General features: G+C 41.2%; 1 protein-coding gene across 1 annotated transcript in view; it reads right to left on the reverse strand.

The window, feature by feature from the left end:
- Positions 1 to 399: 399 nt before the first annotated feature.
- PROKR1 (prokineticin receptor 1) overlaps positions 400 to 26,294 on the reverse strand; it is a 40,105-nt gene continuing 14,210 nt past the window's right edge. Inside the window, exons 2-3 of the mRNA XM_073553797.1 lie at positions 20,961 to 21,539; positions 400 to 1,096 (exon numbers count right to left, since the gene is read on the reverse strand). Of these exons, the coding sequence (XP_073409898.1) occupies positions 400 to 1,096; positions 20,961 to 21,379 (1,116 nt within the window). The 5' untranslated portion in view covers positions 21,380 to 21,539. The remainder of the gene's footprint in view (positions 1,097 to 20,960; positions 21,540 to 26,294) is intronic.

Consider the following 26,294-nt stretch of genomic DNA (forward strand, 5'->3'; position numbering starts at 1 on the left):
CCAGCATTTCCTGCTTGGACTTTTATAGTGGCTGTAACTCATCTGTGATCTCTGAACTATGGTCCCTCATAAGTGGATGCGGTGGGAGACTGCAAGGCATTATGGGGGAGCTTGCTGGGTATCACATAAGGTTATGTGATCCTTCTTTTCTATCTTATACTGTCTCTAACATGGTGTCACCAGATCACAAATTATTCAGATGAACAAACTTCAACAAATTTTGAAAAATTTGTATCAAACTCAATTTGTGCGAAATTGATTCATTCAACTGTAATTAATATTACTGGAAAAAAGGAGAACAGTATTTGAAGGAGACAACCTATTGAATCCATCCATCTAATATATCAAATGTAATGTTTGTGATGTTATCCTTTTAGTGAATATAACCTTATCAATAAATTACTTTAGTTTGATACAATCCACCTCTTCTGTAATAGGCACTGCACTAGTTTTGATGTCAATCTCAGTACTACATTTACTTGCACTGTAATTGGATCTCCATTTCAGAAACATTATCTTTTTGAAATACTTCATGGTATTATTTTTGACAGTCACAAAGCACATGGTATTAATCATGCTGTTACTCATAGCGATGCATTCCACAATGTAAAAAGCCGAAAGAAAATGTTTCTCTTTTACAAAAACAGTCGGGAAAAAATCACGAACAATGGTGAATCCATAAAATGGTGCCCAGCACAAGACATATGCGATGAGGATGCACATCAGAACCAAAACTGTTTTCCTTCGACATCTCAGACGTTTACGAATTTGCTCAGTCTGGAACCCAGGAACTGTTTTAAACCAAAGTTCTCTAGAGATCCTCGCGTAGCATAAAGTCATTGTTAAAACTGGGCCAACAAACTCAATGGCAAAAATGAAAAGAAAATACGATTTATAATAAATCCGTTGGTCGACTGGCCAAATCTGACCGCAAAATATCTTTTCTTGATTGTCAACAATAAAGAGCACAGTTTCTGTAGCAAAGTATGCCGATGGGATGGCTATGAGCAAAGATATAATCCAGACCAACACAATCAGAAATGAGGCCGTTTGATAATTCATCCGAGGTTTCAGAGGATGTACAATGGCCAAGTACCTGCAAGAAAAAAAAGTTTTAAAATTTAATGCCAAATCAAATAGGACTTAATACTACACATTTCAGCAGTTTCCCTTCTGTGCCAGTTTTACAAACACAGAGAAAATGACATCTAACTTCTAGAGCTAGGACTCTAGCAGCTTACCTGAAAGAAAGACACAGACTCCTTTATTTGAAATAAACACTCTTCACCCTTTTTTACCTATTTATTAGTGTAGAATTCAAAATTAAAAAAACACCATATTCGTCACCTGTCCAAAGATAATCCAATTGTCCCATGCCGTAATCCATCTCTGCTTCATCTGTATGCCTCACTGAACGGTGGCATGATGCAACCGTTCAGCATGACATTAGGAGACACTGAGCTGAGCGTCATTGAGGTAACTGCAGGTCACTGAAGCTGTGGTTCCCACGGGCAGCTCATTGTGAGCGGTCCGATAAACTGCGGTGACCTGAATGACCACCACTAGCACCGTGAGGAATTCTCAGGACAAATGGATTATCGTTGGACAGGTGAGGAATATGGTGTTTTTTTTATTTTTAATTTTACACTAATAAATAGGTGAAAAAGGGTGAGAAGTGTTTATTTCAAATAACGGAGTCTCTGTCTATCTTTCAATTAAAGGACTTTATTCTGGCTGTGTATTTTTTGCAATAATACTATGACGCTAGTAATGCGGGTGACTTATAGACTCCTCTACATTACTAACCCCTGGCTTGATGTCAGCGGCCATACAAAAGCTGACATCAACCCCAACCCTATAACTCCATTTGCCATGGCCCAAGGGCAAGTGGGAAGAGCGACGCTATTCAACTGGTTGGGCGTATCCTGTTGATGCGCCATTTCTGTGGCCGATGAATGCTGATGCAATTAGCCTGGGAGGGGTGGCTAATATCCATTGCCCCTTCACTGGCTATTAATATCAGCTCACAACTGTCTGTTTAGCCTTTGCTGCTTAGAATTTATAGGGGGATCCTACATCATTTTTTTTCTGGGGTCCCCTGTAAACTAACTAGTAAAAGCTAAGCAAACAGCCGTGACCCGTTATTAATAGCCTGGAAACATTTATGGCTAATGGCCCCTTTCTTAGAATATTAACATTAGCCCCCAGCAGTCAGCTTTCTCTCTGCTGGTTTTGAAAAATATGTGGGAACCCACACCGTGTTTTTTTAATGTAAATATATTGATTTATCTAACAAATTCAAGTAGAGGGAAAAAAACCCACACAATTCCTATGCAATTTCCCTCAGCTTACACAGATGAAATCAATTGTTTAGCTATCATGCACAGATGTTGCACATGGACACACGGATGGCACATGGATATGGACATATGGGCACACGGATGCCACACAGATGGCACACAGACATTGCACATGGACATTCGGATGTCACACGGACATACAGACACACGGATGGAGCACACTGTCACATGGTTGGCACACAGACACAGACCACTGATCACACCTGTACTTGTTTTTACTGTACAGAAATCACAAGCAGTGACACGCACGTAAATCATGTGGCCCCAATACTGCATTATTAAGTTTTAACCAAATTCCTTTCTCATCATGATGTAACAAATGAAATGAAAAAATATAAAAAAAACAAAAAAATGAAGTAAAAATTAATATTTTATTCTGACAATCTTCTCTTCAATTGTTTTTCAGACCCAGCTAGTTGTACATGCGATTTGGCTGGGATTATGACCACTGGAATTAATAAAGGCAGTTGTTAGTACAGCTGCCTTCATTGCATATTAAGCACAAGAGTTGAGAAAAATGATATGCAGAGGACTACGTACTTTCTACTCCCTGAAAGTGGTGCCCTGGGGTTCTGAATACCTCTTCTGATTAGAAGGACACTGCAGAATCATGACCTTGGTAGTACAAGGTTAACATGTCGGCAGGAAGTAGGAAATTCGTGGTGCTCTGTCTACCATGGGATACCGATGTGGCAGCTAGACCAAGGTTTTGCAAATCATCAACTCAATTCTAATTAGTGGTAAAATGCTGTTTCAGACAGTCAGGCTCCTGAGCCATGGTAGAGTGATTTCCTGTTCAGCTTTTATATTAAAAATATATGGCATTTTAGAATAAAGAACATTAGAGGCGGCGGTAATAAGGCATACCAATAGTCATAAAGGGGTCAGGGGTAAACACGACAAACGGAATGATCGTGTAACTTGTAAAGAGTTTGAGTCACATAGAGTAATTGTATGAATTGACATAATACAGTATAAAGTTTGCTAAAAAGGAAAATACTACAAAAAACCCCTCAAAACCTCAAAATAATTTTTAATCAATCACTAAACTATGACAAGCACAAAGATATTAAACAGAAAATGTTCTATCGAAAGCAAAGAAGCCTACTTCTTTTTTAATCCCATATATTCTGTTTAAATGACCCGGAATTATTTTTATGGATCAAAAGTAAAGTAATCTTGTAAATGACAATACTACTGGTAATTCCATATTGCTGTTCATGAAGCATGAAAGCTCTGTACATTTCATTGCTTAACATACTGAATAATGATTCCATTTACTTTTCCGGCTAAATTACCATGCACAGTTATAGCAAAAATGAAATAGGATAGAGGTTAGAAAATGAATAGAAAAGGACGACACAAAGAAATACATAACATTAGAGTTGCCAACATGAATTTTTCTTCCTTTTCTGAACATCTCATCTAAGACTCATAACTGGCTTAGTGATCGGACCCAAAGAGTGGTCGTAAATGGCTGCACATCCAGTTGGAAGAATGTCTCAAGTGGGGTACCACAGGGCTCTGTCCAGGGCCCTGTATTGTTCAACATCTTTATCAATGATTTAGATGAAGGAATTGAGGGTAAACTGATTAAATTTGCTGATGACACAAAGCTAGGAGGGATAGCTAATACTAGAGAAGAGAGAGAGGATTCAAAAAGATATAAATAAACTGGAGCAGTGGGCAGCAACTAACAGAATGGTTTTTAACAGGGAAAAATGCAAAGTACTACATCTGCGCAATAAAAATAAAAAAAGCATATACAGAATGGGAGGATTAGGGCTAAGCAACAGCACATGTGAAAAAGACTTGGTTATACTAACAGATCACAGACTGAATATGAGTCAACAGTGTGATGCAGCAGCAAAAAAGGCAAATATATTTCTAGGATGTATTAACAGAAGCATATAGTCTAGATCCCGTGAAGTCATTATTGCCCTCTACTCCTCTTTGGTCAGACCTCATCTGGAATACTGTGTCAAGTTTTGGGCGCCACATTTTAAAAAAGATATCAACAAACTGGAGCAAGTTCAGAGAAGAGTGACCAGAATGGTGACCGGTCTGCAAACCCTGTCTTATGAGGAAAGGTTGCAGGATTTGGGAATGTTTAGCTTGCAAAAGAGAAGACTGAGAGGAGACTTAATGGCTGTCTCCAAATATCTCAAGGGCTGTCACATTGTAGAAGAATCATCTTTATTCTCATTTGCACAAGGAAAGACTAAAAGCAATTGGATGAAACTGAATGGGAGGAGACAAATTAGATATTAAAAAAACCTTTTTGACAGTTAGGGTTATCAATGAGTGGAACAGGCTGCCACGAGAGGGGGTGAGTTCTCCTTCAATAGAAGTCTTCAAATAGAGGCTGGACAGACATCTGTCTGGGATGATTTAGTGAATCCTGCTTTGAGCAGGGAGTTGGACCAGATGACCCAGGAGGTCTCTTCCAACTCTACCATTCTATGATTCTATGAATATAATAAATTTTTTATGGGCAAAATGAAAAATCATGATGACTAACAAACATTATAATCCATGTTTGTAGCGCAATACACTGATTTGAGTGAGTTTTTAATAATAATCTTTATTTTTATATAGCGCTAACATATTCCGCAGCGCTTTACAGTTTGCACACATTTCACCACTGTCCCCGATGGGGCTCACAATCTAAATTCCCTATCAGTATGTCTTTGGAGTGTGGGAGGAAACCGGAGTGCCCGGAGGAAACCCACGCAAACACGGGGAGAACATACAAACTCCTTGCAGATGTTGTCCTTGGTGGGATGCGAACCCAGGACCCCAGCGCTGCAAGGCTGCAGCGCTAACCACTGAGCCACCGTGCTGCCCAGTGAGTTGAAAAAATCCCCTGAAATGCGAGTAATGAAGATTTGCTAAATTTAAGAGAAAATTAGATTTGTATTGAACAAGTTTGAAGCAAATTGAAATGGCCAGGAAGATAAAAAAAATCTTGAGTCTTCCCTGTACTTGAGCCACCTATGTTGGTCCTCTGAATAGCTCTTCTATTCTTCTATCTTCTTTTATCATTCCAGACTTCCAGTCACTTCCATCCGGGAATTCCATCTATTAGGTCCCATGTCGTCGCATAGGACATGATTCACGTATGGCATGGGGCCTATTCAATGGAATACACGTTGACAGAAGTGATTGGAAGGCCCAGAACAAAGATATAAAACAGAAGTTGGAAGACAGAAGAGCCAATTGGAGGATCAACAAGGGTTGGAAATATACAGGAAGGCCATAAGAGAGGTAAGTATAAGATCATTTTAACACCCTCCTGTTCCTCTTTATAGCGCCACTCCAGCAGTTTTTATTTCAGTGCTGGAGTGACGCTTTAAATGTAAGTTCCCTGCCCCCGATCATACACTCCCCCTCGGCATCTTCACCTTTTTTGGCACCACTCCAGTCACACAATGCCATCTTGTGAGCGCAGCTTCGGATTAGCCGTAACACAGAAGCTACATCACAATCTCTCAATGCAAGTCTATGGGGCCAGAACGAGGCTCTCATAGACTTGTATTGAAAAGTGACCTCCGTGCAGCTCCATGAAGCACTGGAATTGCAGGCAGGACACTTTTTGCCAGAGACTGACGCTGGAAAATGATGAAAGCAGGTGAATATGAGGCATAAGGCAGAGGACTAACATTTAAAGCACCACTCCAGCGGTGCAATAAAAAAAACAATGGAGTGGTGCTTTAATTAAGTAAAAGCTTCACTATTTTACTGGGTTAATCTGTAGCAAGTTGGAAAATATATTCGGAATTTGGCAAATCCAATTATTTATAAAATCAAAGAGAATTTACACCTCTCCAATGATTACAATAGCAATGAGCTACTCAAGTAACACCAGCCTCGTAAAAATAATTTATTTCTTTCATTGGTGCTGGAAAAAAAGCGCTCTCTTTTTACAGACTCTCCAGGAATTTTGGAATGACTGTCAATTCAACATGAAAGTAAAGTTTAAAGATTGTAAATACCGTATTTTCCGCTTTGTAAGACGCACTTTTTTTCCCCAAAATTTGGGGGGAAAACAGGGGTGCGTCTTACAAAGCGGACATGCCTTACCTAGGCTGTGATCGGGGGCGTCCGGCGGTTGCTGGCCGCTGCTGCGGGTGTGTCCGGTGCTGCGTTGTGTGCCCGTCGATGCCCGGGGCTCTGCCAACATTGTGCGACAGGCCAGAGCCCCGGCATTTCCTCGGTTCCCTGTGTGCCGGTAAAAAGATGGCCGCCGGCGCGTGCGCAGATGAGATCTCGGGACCCAGTTCTCGAGAGATGAGATTTGAAATCTCATCTCTCGAGAGCTGGGTCCCGAGATCCCATCTGCGCACGCGCCGGCGGCCATTTTCCCTGGGTTCCCTGTGTGCGCGCGGTGGTGCCTGCAGAAAAATGGCCGCCGCGTGTGCGCAGATGGGATCTCGGGACCCAGCTCTCGAGAGATGAGATTTCAGATCTCATCTCTCGAGAACTGGGTCCCGAGATCCCATCTGCGCACGCGCCGGCGGCCATTTTTTTTTTTTACCGGCACTTCAGCGCACGTATACAGGGAACTGAGGAAATGCTGGGGCTCTGGTCTGTCGAACAATGTCGGCAGAGCCCTGGGCATCGATGGGCACACAACGCCGCACCGGAGGCACCCGCAGCACCGGCCTCCAACCGCCGGACAAGTGGAGAAACCTGACACCAGCACAAGACTCTGCAGCAGCAACGGCACACATCGGAGCCCCCCCTCATCCCTGAATGCGGCCTGCAGCATCACTCCACGCCTGCCTCCTCCAGCAGCGAGCCTGGGACCCCGCTACACCGCAGCCACCAACCCTGGTAAGCAATAAGATGCAAGGATTATAAGAGGCACCACCATTTTATTAAAAAATATTTTTTTCTTATTTTTCTCCTCAAAAATTGTGGTGCGTCTTATAATCCGGAGCGTCTTACAAAGCGAAAAATACGGTAAGTATCTGCAGGTTTATTGTGGTCACTTTTCACTGTGCAGTGATAGAGAAAGCATTATCATTAAGTTTCTGAGAGTAGATTTCATTTGATTTATTATTTATTGTATCATGCAGACTTATGAATCCTTCTAACACACGCACTGTGCACTGTAAGGATTCGCCATTCTCTGCCCCAGGAATGGAAGTCGTGCATGTGATATGCATACTCCCAGGCAGAAACTGTCTAGTGGGCACAGCCTTGCTCAATGCACTTCTTATGGAGAGGCCACGTCCTCTACATGGTCGCGTCAACTATACTGCGTGCAGAATTATTAGGCAAGTTGTATTTGAGAGGATTCTTTTTATTATTGAACAACAACTATGTTCTCAATCGACCCAAAACACTCATAAATATCAAAGCTTAATATTTTTGGAAGTTGGAGTGGTTTTTTTTTAGATTTGGCTATCTTAGGAGGATATCTGTTTGTGCAGGTAAGGCTGGTTTCACATTCGCGTTAAAACAACGCTGCGCCCTGCGTCGTTAAGCCCCGCCCCGATCCGCAACATGCTGCATTTCGGCGCGCACCGTCAAAAGTGCGCAGCACGCTACTTTCACACTGGCAGCGCATGATCTGCGCACCCTATGCTAAAGATAGGGTGCGCCGATCGCATGCGTGCAAATGCGAAAGTAGGCGGTGATCCTGGATGGGGCGGGCAGGGAGCCGGATCGGGGCGGGGTTTAACGACGCAGGGTGCAGCGTTGTTTTAACGCCAATGTGAAACCAGCCTAACTATTACTGTGCAGATTTATTAGGCAACTTAATAAAAACCAAATATATACCCATCTCACATGTTTATTTTCACCAGGTAAACCAATATAATGACACAAAATTTAGAAGTAAGCATTTCTGACATTCAAAAACAACAAAAAAAATCAGTGACTAATATAGCCACCTTTCTTTACGATGACACTCAAAAGCCTTCCATCCATAGATTCTGTCAGTTGCTTGATCTGTTTGCGATCACCATTGCGTGCCGCAGCCACCACAGCCTCCCAGACACTGTTCCTAGAGGTGTACTGTTTTCACTCCCTGTAGATCTCACATTTTATGAGGGACCACAGGTTCTCTATGGGGTTCAGATCAGGTGAACAAGGGGGCCATGTCATTATTTTTTCATCTTTTAGACCTTTACTGGCCAGCCATGCTGTGGAATATTTTGATGAATGTGATGGAGCATTGTCCTGCATGAAAATCATGTTTTTCTTGAACGATACTGACTTCTTCCTGTACCACTGCTTGAAGAAGGTGTCTTCCAGAAACTGGCAGTACATCTGGGAGCTGAGCTTCACTCCATCCTCAACCCGAAAAGGTCCCACAAGTTCATCTTTGATGGTACCAGCCCATACCAGTACCCCACCTCCACCTTGCTGGCGTCTGAGTCAGAGTGGAGCTCTCTGCCTTTTACTGATCCAGCCTCGGGCCCATCCATCTGGCCCATTAAGACTCACTCTCATTTCATCAGTCTATAAAACCTTAGAAAAATCAGTCTTAAGATATTTCTTGGCCCAGTCTTAACGTTTTATCTTATGTTTTTTGTTCAAAGGTGGTCGTTTTTCAGCCTTCCTTACCTTGGCCATGTCCCTGAGAATGGCACACCTTGAGCTTTTTGATACTCCAATAACGTTGCAGCTCCGAAATATGGCAAAACTGGTGGCAAATGGCATCTTGGCAGCTTCACGCTTGATTTTCCTCAATTCATGGGCAGTTATTTTACGTCTTTTTTTATCAAAACGCTACTTGCGACCCTGTTGGTTATTTGCCATGAAACGCTTGACTGTTCAGTGATCACTCTTCAAAAGTTTGGCAGTTTCAAGACTGCTGCATCCCTCTGCAAGACATCTCACAATTTTTGACTTTTCAGAGTCTGTCAAATCTCTCTTCTGACCCATTTTGCCAAAGGAAAGGAAGTTGCCTAATAAGCACATCTCATATAGGGTGTTGATGTCATTAGACCACACCCCTCCTCATTACAGAGATGCAAATCACCTGATTTATATAATTGGCAGTTGGCTTTCAAGCCTATACAGCTTGCAGAAGGACAACATGTATAAAAAGGATGATGTGATCAAAATACTCATTTGCCTAATAATTCTGCACACTAGGGTGACCAGATCTCTTATGGGGGGAAAAAAATGTCGGAATCTTGTTCGTCTGGACCCCACAAAACGATTCCCCTTTCCAGATATTGAGATAGCCAAAATTTGAGCTCGATCAAACGACGTTAACCCGTGCCGCTCGTTGCTCAAAGTTTGAAAAAAATCCAAATTTTTGGACAAAAAGCTGACATATGGAGCCATAACTCCAGAACGGTAAATAATAAAAACACGCTTAATATCTCAAAAGAAAGCTAATGTTGTTCTTCAAAATTTATATTTTATACATAATTGTTGTTATTTTAAGTCAAACTGAGTTACAACAGCTTTTAGCCCCAAGAACGTGACCTGGTACCACTAGGAGCAATGGAGCATACTTCGTATATTTTGTTATTAAGTGATAAATTTTGTTTTTTTTTGGTATATTTTTGAGTTTAAAGTAGAAATATAACAAAAAAACAAGTAATACTGGTAAGTCTAATGACATTTTTTATTGAAATTAAAGTTTGTAATATATTTTGTTTCGTTTTTCTAGTTAACTGTTATTTACCTATTGGACTCTGAAATGGCATTCACATCAGGTGTACAAAGCCAGAACAAGGATAAATTATTTCTTGTGGGCTATCCCATTCACCAGATCACCGGTTGTAAACTACCCTCAAATCGTCAAGTCTTATGTGCTTTATTTTATAATTTACGTACTGTGAAATTAACTGTAAGAGAATCAGCAAAACTGACCATACGAGAAGTGTTCATTTTTTGGGGGAAATCCCGACTAAACATGAGCAAGATGCAATTACTAAGCTGGAAAAACTTCACGCCGAGTGGAGAAGTCTTCAAAAAGACCGGAAGAAAACATCGGAAACGGCCAAGAACAAATTTAAACAGTTTGTTGAAAAGTTGAATGATCTCTTTGATATTGCTCAACAAGATGCCTTGGCTCTGATGAAATTGGAAGAAGATAAGGCATTTCTCGTGAAACAGAGGCAGAAGGGCCGCCCAGGTTCCATGGCTGGAGTGGATCTCAAGTTGTCTCGAGCTGAAGAAATCAAGGCGCAAAAGGAACTTGCAAAAATGAACCGACAAATCCAAGAAGAAACTTTTGATATTGGTGAGTTTATTTTATTATTATTATTATTATTATTATTATTATTATTCTAAAAATTAGATAAACAAATAAGTAAATAGTTTCATTATAATTGAAAGAAAATTGTACATGAGAGCATCATTTGGCATCTTTATGATTGAGTTTATATTCTTAAAATAATACCTATTGATAATTAGAAGTAGGTAATTTAGTACCTATGTATTATTACTATTCTGCTAAAACGACAAGTTTTTATAGTCTTTTTTTTCTCTTTCTTTTGTTGCTTCTTAGAGACGGATGATGAAGACAAGCTCGAAGAAGGAAACGAAGAAGAAGATACTGAAGAGGACAGCATCTACCAGGAACTTGAGAGCTTGGAGGAAATGGACATCCCTGAAGAAGCTGCAGAAGATCCAGGACCATCTGAGAGCAAGAGGATGAAAGTTTCATTTGCAAGGGGCGTTAAAGAGATTTTAAATATGAAATTATCCATTGTGTTAGATCGATGTAAGGTATCCGACAGAAATGCCACAAGAATTTTAATAGCTACTCTAGAAGCACTAAACCTTGACCCTCTTGAGTACAAAGTCTCGAAAACTTTATTACATTCTAGAAGGCAAATGTTCAGAGAACAATATACTAAATTTTTTTTAGATAAAGTAAAGATTCCTGAAAAAGAGCCCGTGGTTGTCCATTGGGATGGTAAACTTTTACCGGGTGTTTTAAAACATGAGCAATGTGAGCGAATAGCTATTGCTATTTCATATGGCGAAAAGGAACAGCTGCTGGGAGTTCCTGTAACAGCAAGCAGCTCTGGAGAAGAGCAAGCCGTAGCCGTATATGAATGCCTACAGGAATGGGGTCTTCCCAACACCGTCAAGGCGATGTGCTTCGACACTGCAGCATCGAACACGGGAAGACTCAAAGGAGCATGCGTCCTATTGGAGCAAATGTTAGGAAGAGAATTGCTACACCTAGCTTGCCGTCACCATATCTTGGAAATTGTGTTAAGAGGCGTATTCGACACAAAAGTGGGATCAACCACTGGACCTCATCGAGACATTTTCAAAAGATTCCTCACTGCGTGGCCCAAGATAGACAAAGGAAAATACGACACAGGTATCAGTGACACTCTAATACAAAAGCAGCTAACTCCAGAAGTAATTGCAAATGTTACTGCTGAATTCGAGACCAAATTAACTGAGAGCCACCCCAGAGATGACTACAAGGAACTGTTGCAGTTGGTTCTCGTATTTGTTGGATCACTAGACGGCAATGTTGTGGGTTTTAGAACTCCCGGAGCCATTCATCACGCTAGGTGGATGGCAAAGGCTATTTACTGCTTAAAAATGTTCATTTTTCGTCGTCAATTTAAGATGTCTAAAGAAGAAGAAAGTTCTGTGCGTGCCATTTCTGTTTTCCTAGTTAAAATTTATTGTAAAGCTTGGTTCAATGCTCCAAAAGCTCATCTTGCGCCAAAGCAAGATTTAGGTATTTTGCATAGTCTGTTAGACTATATAGAATGTGACAATGACATTGCAGAAATAGCCCTGACCCAATTTTCAAACCATTTGTGGTATTTGAATGCAGAGTTGGTGGGATTATCGTTTTTTGATCCCACCATTACAGACGATGAAAAGTTGTTAATGGCTAATAAATTGCTCAGTAGCACAGATGAACCATCAGAGCATGCTAGGGTTGTAAATCCAAAAGTTAGGAAAGAAAAATTAAAAGAGGTAGTTGATGGAGGATTGGTAAATTTACTTACCAAAGAAACATTTACATTCTTTGACCGATTTAATATAAAAACAGATTTCCTAAGACAAAATCCAAACACCTGGCCTCAAAATAATGACTTCCAAGAAGGATTGAAAATTGTCAAAACATTAAAAGTAGTTAATGATATGGCTGAGCGTGGTGTTAAATTAATAACCGACTTTAACGACCTTCTGACAAAAGATGAAGAACAAAAGCAATATGTCCTGCAAGTTGTAAGCAAATGCCGAACATTATATTCTGACGTTTCAAAAACTACTTTAACAAAAGGTCTAGAATAGATTAGATAACTATGTAAAATTATCAACTCATGTAGGTACTACGTCTGTATCTTTTCTGTGTCTGTTTTGTATGTATTATATACCTCATTTTTTTATTTTAAAATAAAAAATGTCATTAGACTTATCAGTATTACTTGTTTTTTTGTTATATTTCTACTTTAAACTCAAAAATATACCAAAAAAAAACAAAATTTATCACTTAATAACAAAATATACGAAGTATGCTCCATTGCTCCTAGTGGTACCAGGTCACGTTCTTGGGGCTAAAAGCTGTTGTAACTCAGTTTGACTTAAAATAACAACAATTATGTATAAAATATAAATTTTGAAGAACAACATTAGCTTTCTTTTGAGATATTAAGCGTGTTTTTATTATTTACCGTTCTGGAGTTATGGCTCCATATGTCAGCTTTTTGTCCAAAAATTTGGATTTTTTCAAACTTTGAGCAGCGAGCGGCATGGGTTAACATCGTTTGATCGAGTTCAAATTTTGGCTATCTCAATATGTGGAAAGGGGAATCGTTTTGTGGGGTCCAGACGGACAAAATTCCGACATCGATTTTTTGTGGTCACCCTACTGCACACAGTGTAGATGGATTTGCCCACTAGACGGCCTTGCTCAATAATTTTGTTTTGAGCAAGGCAGCGCCCACTAGACAGATTCTGCCAAGGAGTATGCCTATTACGTACCTGACCTACATTCCCGGGGCAGAGGTCTGCGAAACCTTGCAGTACACAGTGACAGATTGACTGACGACTTTTCATTTTAGACCTGACAACCCCTTTCATACTGGCACTGTACACCCACATGCCTCCAATTTCAAAAGTTCAGACTCATTTTATTTGGAGGGATGGTCCAATGTGTTTTACATCAGCTACATTGACCATTTGAAATAATAGTCTGGAGATGTTCATTAACTTTTATGGGAAAGTACTGTGGGCATGCTCTGTGACCTGTGCAGAGGCCAGTGTGCAGGGAGAGGCAGGAGGTGAGATGTGACATTACAGATTTTAAAAGATGGATCCATTGTTATGGATACGCATATGGAGGTTTTACCCTTCATTGTATTCCTCCCTCTGATATCCATCAGATACAGTAATTTCTGAGAATTGACAGCTCAGTGTTAATTGTGAAAACTGCAAGATTTCATGATTTTTTTATGATATGGAAAAAAAATCACAGAACGTAAAAAACATTTAAACAGTAGACCATGTCTGGATGACATTTTATATAACATACTGTTGGAATTAAAAGAAAATAGTTTACTATTTTCAGAAAATTCTCAAATTGAGTTTTGACTGACAATCTAGTTCATCTCTCTTTAAGTGAAAGGGGTTGCAATACCAGACAAAACCGTTTTACATCAATGGGTCGATTTCAAGACAAAAGCAACAAAAAGTATTTTTAAATGCCATATGCCCCTTATAAGGGAACCTGTCTCTATGAAAATGGTCTCAATCTCTGACAGCGGCATTTAGCTCATGCTTCCAGGAAGCTCGCCGGAAATCCTGGTCATCGGTGAACCCGTCACATGATCGCAGGCCACTGATGGGTTGGCATGAAAACTAGAAGTCTCCAGCAGAGCTCTATGGTTGTCATAGCAGGATTGCTATGAGTGCTGCCCGGTGGTCGGCGCTCATAGCAAGTGAGTATTTCTGTTATATGCAGGTGATCTGATCATCGCCTGTATATAAGCAGAGCCGATCGGACAAGTGCAGCTTCTAATCTCGCATGGAGACTATTGAAGCATACCAAAAGTAAACTAAAAATGTTTTTAAAAATATGAAAAAAAAAATAGAAAAGTTCAAGTCATCCCCCTTTCACCCTATTCAAAATAAAACAAAAAAAATCAAACACACACATATTTGGTATCGCCGCGTTCAGAATCGCCTGATCTATCAAGCTATAAAAAGAATCAATCTGGTTGGCAAACGGCGTAGTGAATAAAAAAGTCAAAACCCCAGAATTACTTTTTTTTTGGTCGCCGCAACATTGCAATGAAATACAATAACAGGCGATCAAAAGATCGCATCTGCACCAAAATGGCAATTTCACCACACTTGGAATTTTCTTCCTGTTCTCAAGTACATGATATGGAAAAACCAATGATGTTGTTCAAAATTACAGCTCGTCCCGCAAAAAACAAGCACCGCACATGGCCATATTGACAGAAAAATAAAAAAGTTATGGCTCTGGGAAGAAAGGGAGCGAAAAGCAGAAACGCAAAAATGAAAAGGGGTTCCGTAATGGAGGGGTTAATCATTTAAACCTCTGCTTTGTTTTTTTTCTGGGATTTTGGGTCCAGTGGGCGTTCTGATCAGTGACTGGCAGCTTTCTTTCTATATGTGTGCATGCAGAGATAACTGTCAGTCACTGATAGGACCGCCCACTGGACCAGTGATCCCAGAAACAGCAGAGGTTTAAATGATTGAAAACACAAGTTCTGCTGAATATTTTCTCACAAAACTATATATCAATCGACTCAGCTTCCCTTGCTCTATTTTTTGATGATAGTAGATTAGACAGCATTTTTTATAGTGATATGTTCCCTTTAAGTTGATTTTTATCATTACAGCACAAAACCACAATTCATGACCAATGCACTTTTGATTTAACTAAGCAAACTATGAGTATATTATTAGGCCTTACATGCAACATGATTCTCCCATAGGAATGTACAATTTCTTTTTTATCCTTGCAGATGTATATAGTTATAATTGTGTCTTGTCATCGAGCACTGCAGCGTGATGCCATCGTGTTTGATGTATGATACTGACTGCCTGGCATATACAACATTTCCACAACAATTGGTCTTTTTCAAGTATAGCACACAGCATCTATGGCGGCCTTATATAGAGAGGAACATCCAATCGACGTTGTATGTCTTTTTAATGGCAGAATAAACTTTTGTACATTTTTTCATCCGGATTGGATGCTGCTCCTTTACGTTATTTCTCTGGATTTTTTATGTCCAATTGGGTCCTTGGACTGGGAGCGTGCATCTCCTTCATTCTGAATGTGCTGTCGGCTGCTTTCTTTTCTGGCTTGTGCCTGGCATATACTGCCAGCAGGTGGCAATACCCACTATGATATGTAAGATTGTAATGACAGGTGACAATCCAGCCTTGGTTACATCTTTGGGGGACCTTCTTAACAAGCTGGATGCCCTTGATGATTTGATTGCATCTATGTAAAATATATTTCCCAAAAAAGATAGTCACCCCTTACATTAAATGATTAGTATTAAACTAAGCCCCAGGCATCGTTCCCCCATGAGGGGTCTCCTCACTATTTATGCAGTTTAATGCTAATTCACACAACCATGTTCCAAAATCTAGTGAAAAGGATAAGTGAGGAGTAGTATGGCAGAAACATGAAAAGGAAACAACAATAAAATAATTGAGTATGTACATGTAAGGGGTGTAACCAATATTCCCAACTCCCCTTTTAAGGTGGTGAATGTTCCCATTTACAAATCCTAGTGAGAGGTTGTCCTTTTGATATGATGTCACTGTATAACCTCATCATGTTTTTTTTACTTATTTGTATTCTGTAAGCCAAAAAATGTTTTTTGTTTTTTTTTGGCTTTCAGTTGTAGGAAGGGGAATTTAATACAGCTGTAAGTTTGGGTCCATGGAGGGTTAACCTTGAAACTAGAGGTAGGTGAATTTTTTTTTTACTACAGTGTCAGTGCATTTTTATTACTGTGTCAGTGCATTTTTCAGTGCATGTTTCTGTGATGGAAGGAGAGACCCTGTTCTATATTGTGGGGCCTGTGAGAGCATCATTCTGCATTGGGGGAATCATACTGTATTTGGGGCACTGTGGTTGCATCCTACTGGACTGGGGGCTCAGTGGAAGCATTATACGGTGCTGGGGCACTGGCGGTGTCATACTGTATTGGGCATCATATTATGGGGATATAATACTGTTTCTAGAAAAGCTCTGTGGGGTGTCATACTGCATAGGAAAGTTTCATACTGAGGACACAACAGGATGTCACTAGGGGCAATGCTTCTTCCGTTGTGTAACTTGCATCCACTCTATTTAGCTGGAATCTTCTCTTTAGCATTCCGTCAGCACTACATGTGCTGGAAATGCCATCTTCCTCACTTCCCCGCATGCACTGCTCCTATCAGTGTCCAAAGAGATGCCTGTTCTGAACTGAAAGCTCATCCCTGTGTTATGCTGGTATGTAATTTAACAGACAGGAGCCCAGAAGAAGCAAGATAAAGAGCTGCTCCCACTCTCAGTAAAGGGACAAAGACCCCTCCTCACTTCTTGTAATCGGTCTCTAAAGTCTCTGCTGCTTATGACAAATTACACTTAAAGGGAATCTGTAATCAGGCTTGTGTTTTGTAATCCAAGAGCAGCATGATGTAGGGACAGATACCCTGACTCTAGTTATGTATTAATTACTAGTCTGCTTTATGCAATTTTACTGAAATCACTATTTTCTCTATGGCAGATCTACTGATTGCTGAGCCCTGTACAGTATAATCCCGCACACACCACTGATTGGCAGCTTTCTGTGTACACTGTGGATAGGCAGAAAGCTGCCAATCAGTGCTGGGGGTGAGGTTATACAGGGCATGACACAAGAGAACTAGTCATCTATTGATAATCTTCTGCTGATAAAAAAAAAAAGATTTTATAGGAATTTCAACAAGCAGCTCAATAAGAGACCCATCGCTGAAATGTCTACCTCAATAGATTTTCTTTAACAACAGACAGCAAGTGAAAAAGATGGGAGACAGAGAGAGGTCATCACTTCAAAGTGATTCTTCGGGATTAAGGGAACATATATTTTTAGATTTACAGATTATTTATTTATAACATTATCTGATGAGACTAAGTTGTTTTGTATAGCGATTGTACAAAATATTCGCATAATCCCTTTTAATAACTTTCTTTGCCAAAATTGAAATTCTTTCATTTTCTGCCACACATTGCGCTGACAATACGATACCTTAAAAGAATTATACTTGAAATTGGCGAGCTGGTCAAAGCAACTGACATTCTTTCTTACTGGCTGTTTACAGTAGCTAAGGGCTCATGCAGACAACTACATTATCAGACCAAGTGCGATTCGATAAACATCGGATCGCGCACGAAGCAGTGCTATAGTAAGGGGCCGTGCTCATGTGCGATTTTTGGCTCGGTCTGTCCAAGCAAAAAAAAAATTGCTACATGCCCTAGTTGGATCCGATTTTTGGATTGCACTCCACCATGCAAGTCTATGAGTCCATTTAAATCATCGGACCGCACTTAGATGACATCTGAACGTGACCGATTTCCACGGACTGACACAATGGAGAAGATGGAGAATTTTTAGTCCAATTTCCACATACTGACACAATGGAGAAGATGGAGAATTTTTAGTCTGATTTCCATGGACCGACACAATGGAGAAGATGGAGAATTTTTATTCTCCATCTTCTCCTCATCTGAGAGAATCGAATTACACTATGCTGACACTCTAATCAACGGTGATCCAATTTTCTGGGGTGACAAAACATAAGCTTGTCTGTTCATAGCCTAATAGAGGGCAATCCCAAACAGGTAAACGTCCCTCCATTACGTCCATATAACTTATTTATTTTACTTTCTTTTATTGCGCCGACATATTTCAACAGTGCTTTACAGATATTATCATTACTGTCCCCATTTGGGCTCGCAATCTAAATAACCTGTCAGTATGTCTTTGGCGTTAATGGACTATACGAAAATGAAGTTGTCTTCATCTTGTAAACCTCCAGTTTTTAAATACTGATGTGATTATTACTGTTATGAAAATATATATGTATATGTATTTCATATAGATATAGACAATATGGAAAATGGGAGAGGTCGTAGAGCCGGACGGCTACTACATGACGACTGAAGACGAGAAAACCTGGCAAACAGAAGTCAATGGGAAAACCGTTGAAGATGCCATCTCTGAATTGGACAGAAGTGCTGCCTCTTCCTTCACCAGCCAACAAGCTGAATCACTTCCAGGATGAAGACTCTGACGTGGATATGAATTCTGAGGCAGAAGAATGGTGCCCACCTTTCCAGAAAGGACGTATTTGATGGAGAACATTCCAGAAGATTGTCCTCCACCACTCTCTCATGGGGAAGCTTCTTCTCCAGCACAGTCCTATGATTGGCAGTCCACGGCAACACTCCCCGAGACGAGCTGCATGAGCCCGAAGGCATCCCAAGGCTACAACAGTTTTGACCTTTCCCCCTCATTACCGGAGAATACCAGCTGGATCTGTACTAATGCAAAGAGTCCCAAGTCCTCCTCTGACACAGTCTAACCCGAGTCTTCATACAGAGGGAGGCGCGGACATAGACGAAACCTCAGCTAAAATCCCATTATCAGCTCAGAGAATGTCAATTACCACAACCTAGTCACTAAACCTGACAAAATGACTTCCTGAAACCTGTACAAGAAGTAACAGGATCAGACTCGGAAGGAGGAGAAGGAAAGCTGGATGCTGAAGGCCAAAAGCACTGGGCTCCAAGAAACCGTCTACATCAAAATGTCTACCTCAAGACAGACCTAGTCTACCTCAAACCGTCTACCTCAAGACAGACCCAGTCTATCTCAAAGTGTGTACCCTACGGTGGTTCAATGGGCACATGGCCCCCACACAGAATTGAAGACACAGATGATGACCTGATTGGACTCAACTCACACCTTAACAGCAAGGATTCCCAGCAGCTGTTTGGCCTCCGACAAAATTCAACATCGGACAAGCAGGAAAAGTTCCCCCACATCGTCTGGCCTGAAGACTTCCCAGTAAGGAACCAGTTGGCGAAGACTACTGCGAAGAAGATACTCTCAAAAATAGTGTGCAGATATGGGGTTTCCAGAAGCAATAGCAAGTGATCAGGGACCCGCATACACAGCAAACCTGACACAAGGGACCTGATCAGCAGTAGGGTCAGACTTAGGCCAACACACTTCCCACCATCCCGCATCATAGACTAGGTGGGACACTTAAGAGCAGTATCCTAAAAAAAATTTGCCCAAGAGACAGACAAACCCTGGCATTAGACACTCCCATAGGCTCAGAAAAAGCTGTCACCAATATGAAACTTTATTTGGGTAAAAGACCCAGTTTAGGGGTATTCTTCACTTAGCAGTTGACTAGGCAATATGATACTTTGTCTGCATGTGTAATTGAATTTATCAAGAATTTTGCTAATGTCCATTCTCGAGTTTCTCTCCTTCATTGCCAGGTCCAGATTCGGTGCCTGGTATGCACGACCTGAAGTCAGGAGACTGAGTGTGGGTGGAAAAAGTCTGAAAAGAGAAGCACTCAATCCCAGATCTGATGGCCCTTCACCAAGTGCTGACGCCACCAACCTGGAGAGAGAACCCCCACCTGGATCCACGCACCGCATTGCAGGAAAAAGCCTTCATACCAGAAGATACACCTGAGCTGGAATGATGCTGTGGATGACCTCCCTGACTGAATAAATTACCTACCTGACAGAGAATACACATGCACTGACTGCATAGACTGCTAACTAAGAGACTTTGATTACGTTGCACCACACCCCCTTTAGGGACAGATCTCCTGACCGCCCATTTGCGAAAAGTCTGTACAGAGGAGGATGTATGCACTAGGCATATGTCAGTCCATTGGCAGCATAAAAGAGTTGCAGCGCTTTGGGCCAGGAGCAGGATTTTAGGGCAAGTGTTATCTAAAGGGGGATTGTTATGGAAATATATATGTACAGTATATGTATTTCATATAGATCTCACTTGCCTGCTATAGGTTATATACTCCATATACTGCTATATACTTATGTACTCTTATATATTCTTATATGCACACAGATACATATTTACAGTTTGAACCTTATAACTAGTTGGTGGAAATAACCTGCTACCCAGTCATCTCATTGTCTTGTGACTTGAGAAATATCTAGCAGACATAGGGAATGAGGAACTTAGGCCAGGTGGTAAGGCCGATATTGGAGACTTGCTGACAAGTGCAAGACTCCGGACAGTAAATCAGGTGGTGTCTAAGTAACCCCAGGTCGGACACCCATATATGTTCATGCATTTAAACTGACCAATTAGCTAAGAAGTAAAGCCATTATGTTAATGAGTAACCACTCCTTTATACGAACTGAGAAAAGACCATGAATATGAATAAAGTGTCCAGAGTTCTGCTGGAAGGTATTGCTGCTAACAATGTGTGGCGTCTTTCCTTCCTTGAGCGCTCAACAAGACTCTGTCTAATCAGGACAGGTCACAGTACACACAGGGGTAAATTCACCCAACCAAAAAATCCACATCATTACTATTGTACACGTTGGTAAAGCTTGTAGAAAAGATGGGTAGGACCTACCTGTCAACAGCTATTGCCAGCAGAGCGTTGGTCGAGACATAGAGGGAAACAGTCCTTAGGTAATTTACAGAGGCACATAAGATGTGACCATGCTCCCAAGAAAGCTGTTTTATAACATAATAGTCCATTTCAAAAGGGCAGCAAACTATGGCTACGATGAAATCAGAAATGGCCAGGTTGGCTATCAGAAGATTGGTCAAATTTCTGAGTTTTTTGTATCTTGCCAATGCTGCAATAAATATAAAGTTCCCAATGCCGCATATCAGCATAATGCAGACAAGAGCCACCCCGATGACAATTTTAGCAGCGTAAAAAGTCCTGGTTTTGGTGACATCATCATCGTCTAATTCGTAGTCACTGTAGTTGTAATCTGGTAGTGGGGTTAAATTTTTGTTGTAGTCCATAGTAAGAGACATCATGGGAGCAATGCCTAGTGTATGGAGAATTGGTTGAAGAAGACACAAGTAGTCACTTCGATTGAGATAAAAGATGATTGGGAGCAGTCTTGAAATTCCAGATCATTTCTTTAGTGAACGTCATGAGAAATACCAGAGTTATGAATTTTGATCTGAAGATAATCTGTAAAAAAAATCATCAGTTAATTGCATTTGTCACCTATGATCATGAGTAAAAGAAAAATACAAGTTACTGATATAGCAATCTACATCTCCCCATGCACCTAAATACCATGATATTTTACCTCCATTTTCCTATAACAGATAAAGAAAAAAAAAAGTCAGCTTAAAGGGATTTCTAGTTTTATGTAAAGGGAAACAAATCGGTGTTTAAATCTCAAATTAGAATGTAGAATTTTTATTAAACATTGTCTCCTCCATGAGACAGGATCATTTGCCAAAAAGACATATTAAAGGGAACCTGTCATCCCCCCAGGGTGTTTTTAACTAAAAGAGCCACCTTCAGCACCACTAAGGCTGCATTCTGTGAAGGTGGCTCTTCTGTTTCTGACCCCCATTAACGCCAAAATATAGACTTTTATAAATAGGTCCTCATACCTGCATTCCGTCACAGAGGTATGGAGTGTCCCTCTGTTTAAGTCGCCTCCCAGCTGTCCATCAACCCCCCTCTATAGCGTCCCTGCACCGCCTCCTCCCGTGTTGTTGCCGTTACATGTTGTCAGGCGCCTGCACTGTGACAACAGTTCTCGGGCATGCACAGTGCGCGCTGCCCAGGAACTGCCATCAGGCTATCGCGCCTGCGTGTTTCTGAATTCCCAGATCCCGCCCCGCAGTGTGTTATGAAGTATAGGAGGTGGCTCTTTTAGTTAAAAATGGTGACAGGTTCCCTTTAAGTTTCATTCTATGGGCAAATAAATGAATGGGTTTGCATTTGTACAGTTGCAATCAAAATTATACAATTCCTTGTGCAAATTAGATTTAACACCAAAATGTACTAACTTTCTAATAATAGTTATAGACCAAGAACAATTTAAAGGGAAGCTGTCATCAGGTTTTTCCTATGTAAAGTACAGCCACCACCATTAGCGTCTTTTTAAAAGCATACTGGAATGCTGCAAAAAAAGTCACCAATCCAGTTTGCCGATCCCAAAAAAAGCATGCTTATTATATTTACAGATGGTGCAGTCCGGTCCGATGGGTGTCTCTGGTTTTGAAGCGGTGCCTCCACTCTTATGATTGCCATCCTCCTTCCCTTGTTCCTTCCCTATGTCATCCACACAGTATCCTCCATCACGCTCCTGTGCAGGTGCACGTCTCTCTACCCTGCCGAGGCAGAGTAAAGTATTGTAGTGCGCATGCGCTGACAAAGGCTAAAGAGTGGCCATGACCCGGAAGCAAAGCCAGCGCATGCGCATTACAGTACTTTGCTCTGCCCTTGGCAGGGCAGAAAGAAGTGCACATGTGCAGGAACGCAATGGAGGATGCTGTGTGGATGATGTAGCATTTGGGATTGGGGACTTTTTGTACAGCATTCCAGAATGCTGTAAATAAAAGCCCTGATGGTGGCAGCTGTACTTTATATGGGGAAAACTTTGTGACAGGTTCCCTCTATATACCTTAGCAAAACTAATAACAAGTGGTTTCTCTAAATTTTACACAAAATGTCATTTTTCCTCAGCCACTGAAAATCTGCAATAATGGTGGCGGGGGGGGATGGATTCTCTCAGGTGCCAGGAAATTCTAGAAGAAAACATCCTGCCTTAATGTGGGGAAGTTGAAGCAAGGGCCTCATTAGACCTTCCAGCAAGAAAATGATCCCAAGCATTCCTCAAAGTCTGCCAAGCATTGGCTTCTGAACATGTCCTGCAAGATTGTGGAGAAGGAACGAAAAACAAGAATATTAGTGAATTGGAGGGCAATGATCATGAGGAGTGGACTAAGATTTTCAGGAACGCTGCCAGAAGCTGAGGCCTGGCTAGACATTACATTTGCAGCAGGTCACAACAGCCAGAGGTGCTCAACTAAATACTAAAAGATACTTGTCATGAAGGGAGAAATAATGCAAAGACAGAAGTAATCATTAAAAGTGTAATTTATGCTGAATTTAGTGAAACCGCTCATTATATTAGTTATGTTCGGCTATTTAACTTATTATTGTTTGATTAGCTTATTGCATGCACACGTTGCTAATAATCCGAATTTGCAATGGGTGTGTCATGATCCATGCTGGATCATGACTGATAAAAAGCACAGGTAACCTTTTTTTTTCTGTGCTTAAGTGTGGTTTTTGCCCCCAGTGGCCATTAGGATTATTGCACTGTGGTGTCGTTTGTTCTAAGTTTGCCCCGGTGGTGGTGAGCGTCATTGCACTCTAGTTTCTTTAGTTAAGTGCACATGATTATAATGCAGGTGTGATTGCTGGCTCTGCTATAAAAGAGTCACAGGTGTTGCAATCAGTGTTGGTGATAGTGTTCATTTCAACCATCCTTGGTGAAGGAAGGAGCTGGAGAACGTTCCTTGCAGCACTGTCTTAGCCCTGGTGTGGAAGGAGTCATATAGGATTTCCTTGTAGCTCTTACAGACCTTGGTGGCAGCGATTCAGGAGGAGAGCTGCATTCTGGTGGTGGACTCTGTTGCCAGAAGCAAGTGCAACAGAGTAAAGCTAAGTTGTGTTTCCCCGTTTGTGTTTTTCCTTAGTGTGTATTAGTACAGCGGTGGGGCCAGTGCCTGCACCACCCAGCTCCCTAGCAAGGGATAGGTGTAGGGTGTGCTAGGGCGTCAGGTATCCTGAGCAGCATCCGGTGCGGAAACGGCATAGGGAACGTTAGGAGCGTTAGGGACACTGACTCAGGGGAGTGCAGGAGGTCTCCACGTCCCCTTTTCCTATTGCAGGGCCCACCGCTGTAACTGTTTCCCTACCCCTTGTCTTGTCGTTTTAGTTACCGGCCTGCTAGCCGTGTCACACAGGACAGTATCACATGCCGCGTCTTGTTGTTCTATTTATCGGCCTGCTGGTCGCGTCACACAGGACGGGTCATCGTGACAGGGAGTCGAATAATTTTGAATGTAACTGTATGTCCCAATCTTTTGTCATTTTTTTTTAGGACTTAATAATTAAAAAAAATTCTCAAGCCCTTAAACTAACTTTGACCATATATATAAGTAATGAAAGCAACTGCAGTAGAAACTCATTAACAATGAATCCAATGATAAGGAAAATGTTGGCGACCTCATTCACTAACCTCTGTCTGTAAGATTTGTCACTCATTAAAGGGAACCTGCAACCAGTTTTTGAGCCTGTGAACAAATGGCACCACTTTTAACTGCTCCTGTGCTGCATCCCACAAACGTGCCTTGCTGCTACGTGTGTCCCTCCTCGCTTCTCCTAATGACATCCTTCTGCTTTGATTAATGTGTATGAAGCGCCCTCCACATTGCGAACAAGACCGCGCAGGCGCACTCTGCTCTGCTCTACTGTGAGCAGAGCATAAACAGCACCGCGCAAGGGTATAGCGACATTATTGGCATCAATCACATCAATCAAAGCTAGGCGCTTGAGCAGTGCTGTTTTATGCTCTGATCACAGTAGGGAAGAGCAGAATGCGCCTGCACGGTCCAGTGATGTTACTGAGCAAATGCAATATCTCAGTTTACAATGTGGATGACGCGTCCACATCAATCAAAGCAGGAGGACGTGATTAGGACCAGAGAGGAGGCACTGATGCCGCAGAGAGAATTCCCATCGGGCCGGACCACCCTCATTTACATGGCAGCACAGGAGCATATCAAGTGGTATTTTTGGGTGTTTACAGTCAGGAGCTGGTAGGTAGACACGTTTTTGGGATGCAGAACAGGAGCAGTTAAAGGTGGTACCATTTGTTCATAGGCTTTGTTCTTTTCCACCATGAGATGCAATGATTTGCCAAAGCACAAATTCACCTGGATAAATTTTTGAATTGGGTTAAACACAAATTTAATTACCGTATTTATTTTAATAGATGACATCAACAATTGGCTTGAATTTAGCAGAGAAATTATTCATTATAATATTGAGCCATTACTGTGGCTTGTAATAACACGTATGGTTTTGCTTTATTTCTATATGACTACTGTTATAACCTGGGCCAAGTCTGAATTTTATGCACAAGGAATGTGATCATTATAGTTCCAATCCCTATACATGGGAAAACAGCGTTCAGCAAACTAACGGTTTGTAGGAGAAATCTGGGGACTATGCTTTTGGCACTAATTTACAGTTTTCGGAGGGAAGCCCTATGGAAGGTTATTGCTTCTGCCATCGTTCCAAGACAGAACTGATGGAGTTCGATTTTCTACAGAGCAACACAATAAATAAGATAATCAGCGAGATGTCTGTATCTAAAATGGTGTTCTGCTTGTTTAAAAGAATTAATCATGATAAGAAACAGAACAGATAGGAAAGAATAAAAAAATAGCATAATAGTAATACAAAAACAGACAATATTAACAACAATAATTAAAACAGAGTACCCTGCAAGCCTTCAGGACCTAGACCTTTCTTCACCACTTTGGAACCAGCTTTGGACTTCTACCAAAAACTGATGCAAAATACTGACCAAACACTGAGCGTGTGAACATGGCCCAATAGTGTGAATGAGCAAAACTCAAAAACATTTGTAATTGCAAAAATACAATATCTGAATTATTTTATTACAGTGTGTATATATGGTGACCTAAACAGATAGATACAAAAAAATAAAGCAGCACTCCGTGTAAGCGCTAAGGCCTCTTTCACACTTCAGTTGTTTGACGTCAGTCAAAATCCGCCCTTTTTTAGAAAAAAGCGGATCCGCCATTCCCTTGGCGGATCCGTTTTTTTTTCCCCATAGACTTGCATTAGCGGCGGATTATGACTGATGGCCGTCCATTGCATCCATTT

The sequence above is a fragment of the Dendrobates tinctorius genome, unplaced genomic scaffold (genome assembly GCF_039654945.1).
Source record: "Dendrobates tinctorius isolate UK_male_01 unplaced genomic scaffold, ASM3965494v1 ptg000203l, whole genome shotgun sequence".
Classification (NCBI taxonomy): domain Eukaryota; kingdom Metazoa; phylum Chordata; class Amphibia; order Anura; family Dendrobatidae; genus Dendrobates; species Dendrobates tinctorius.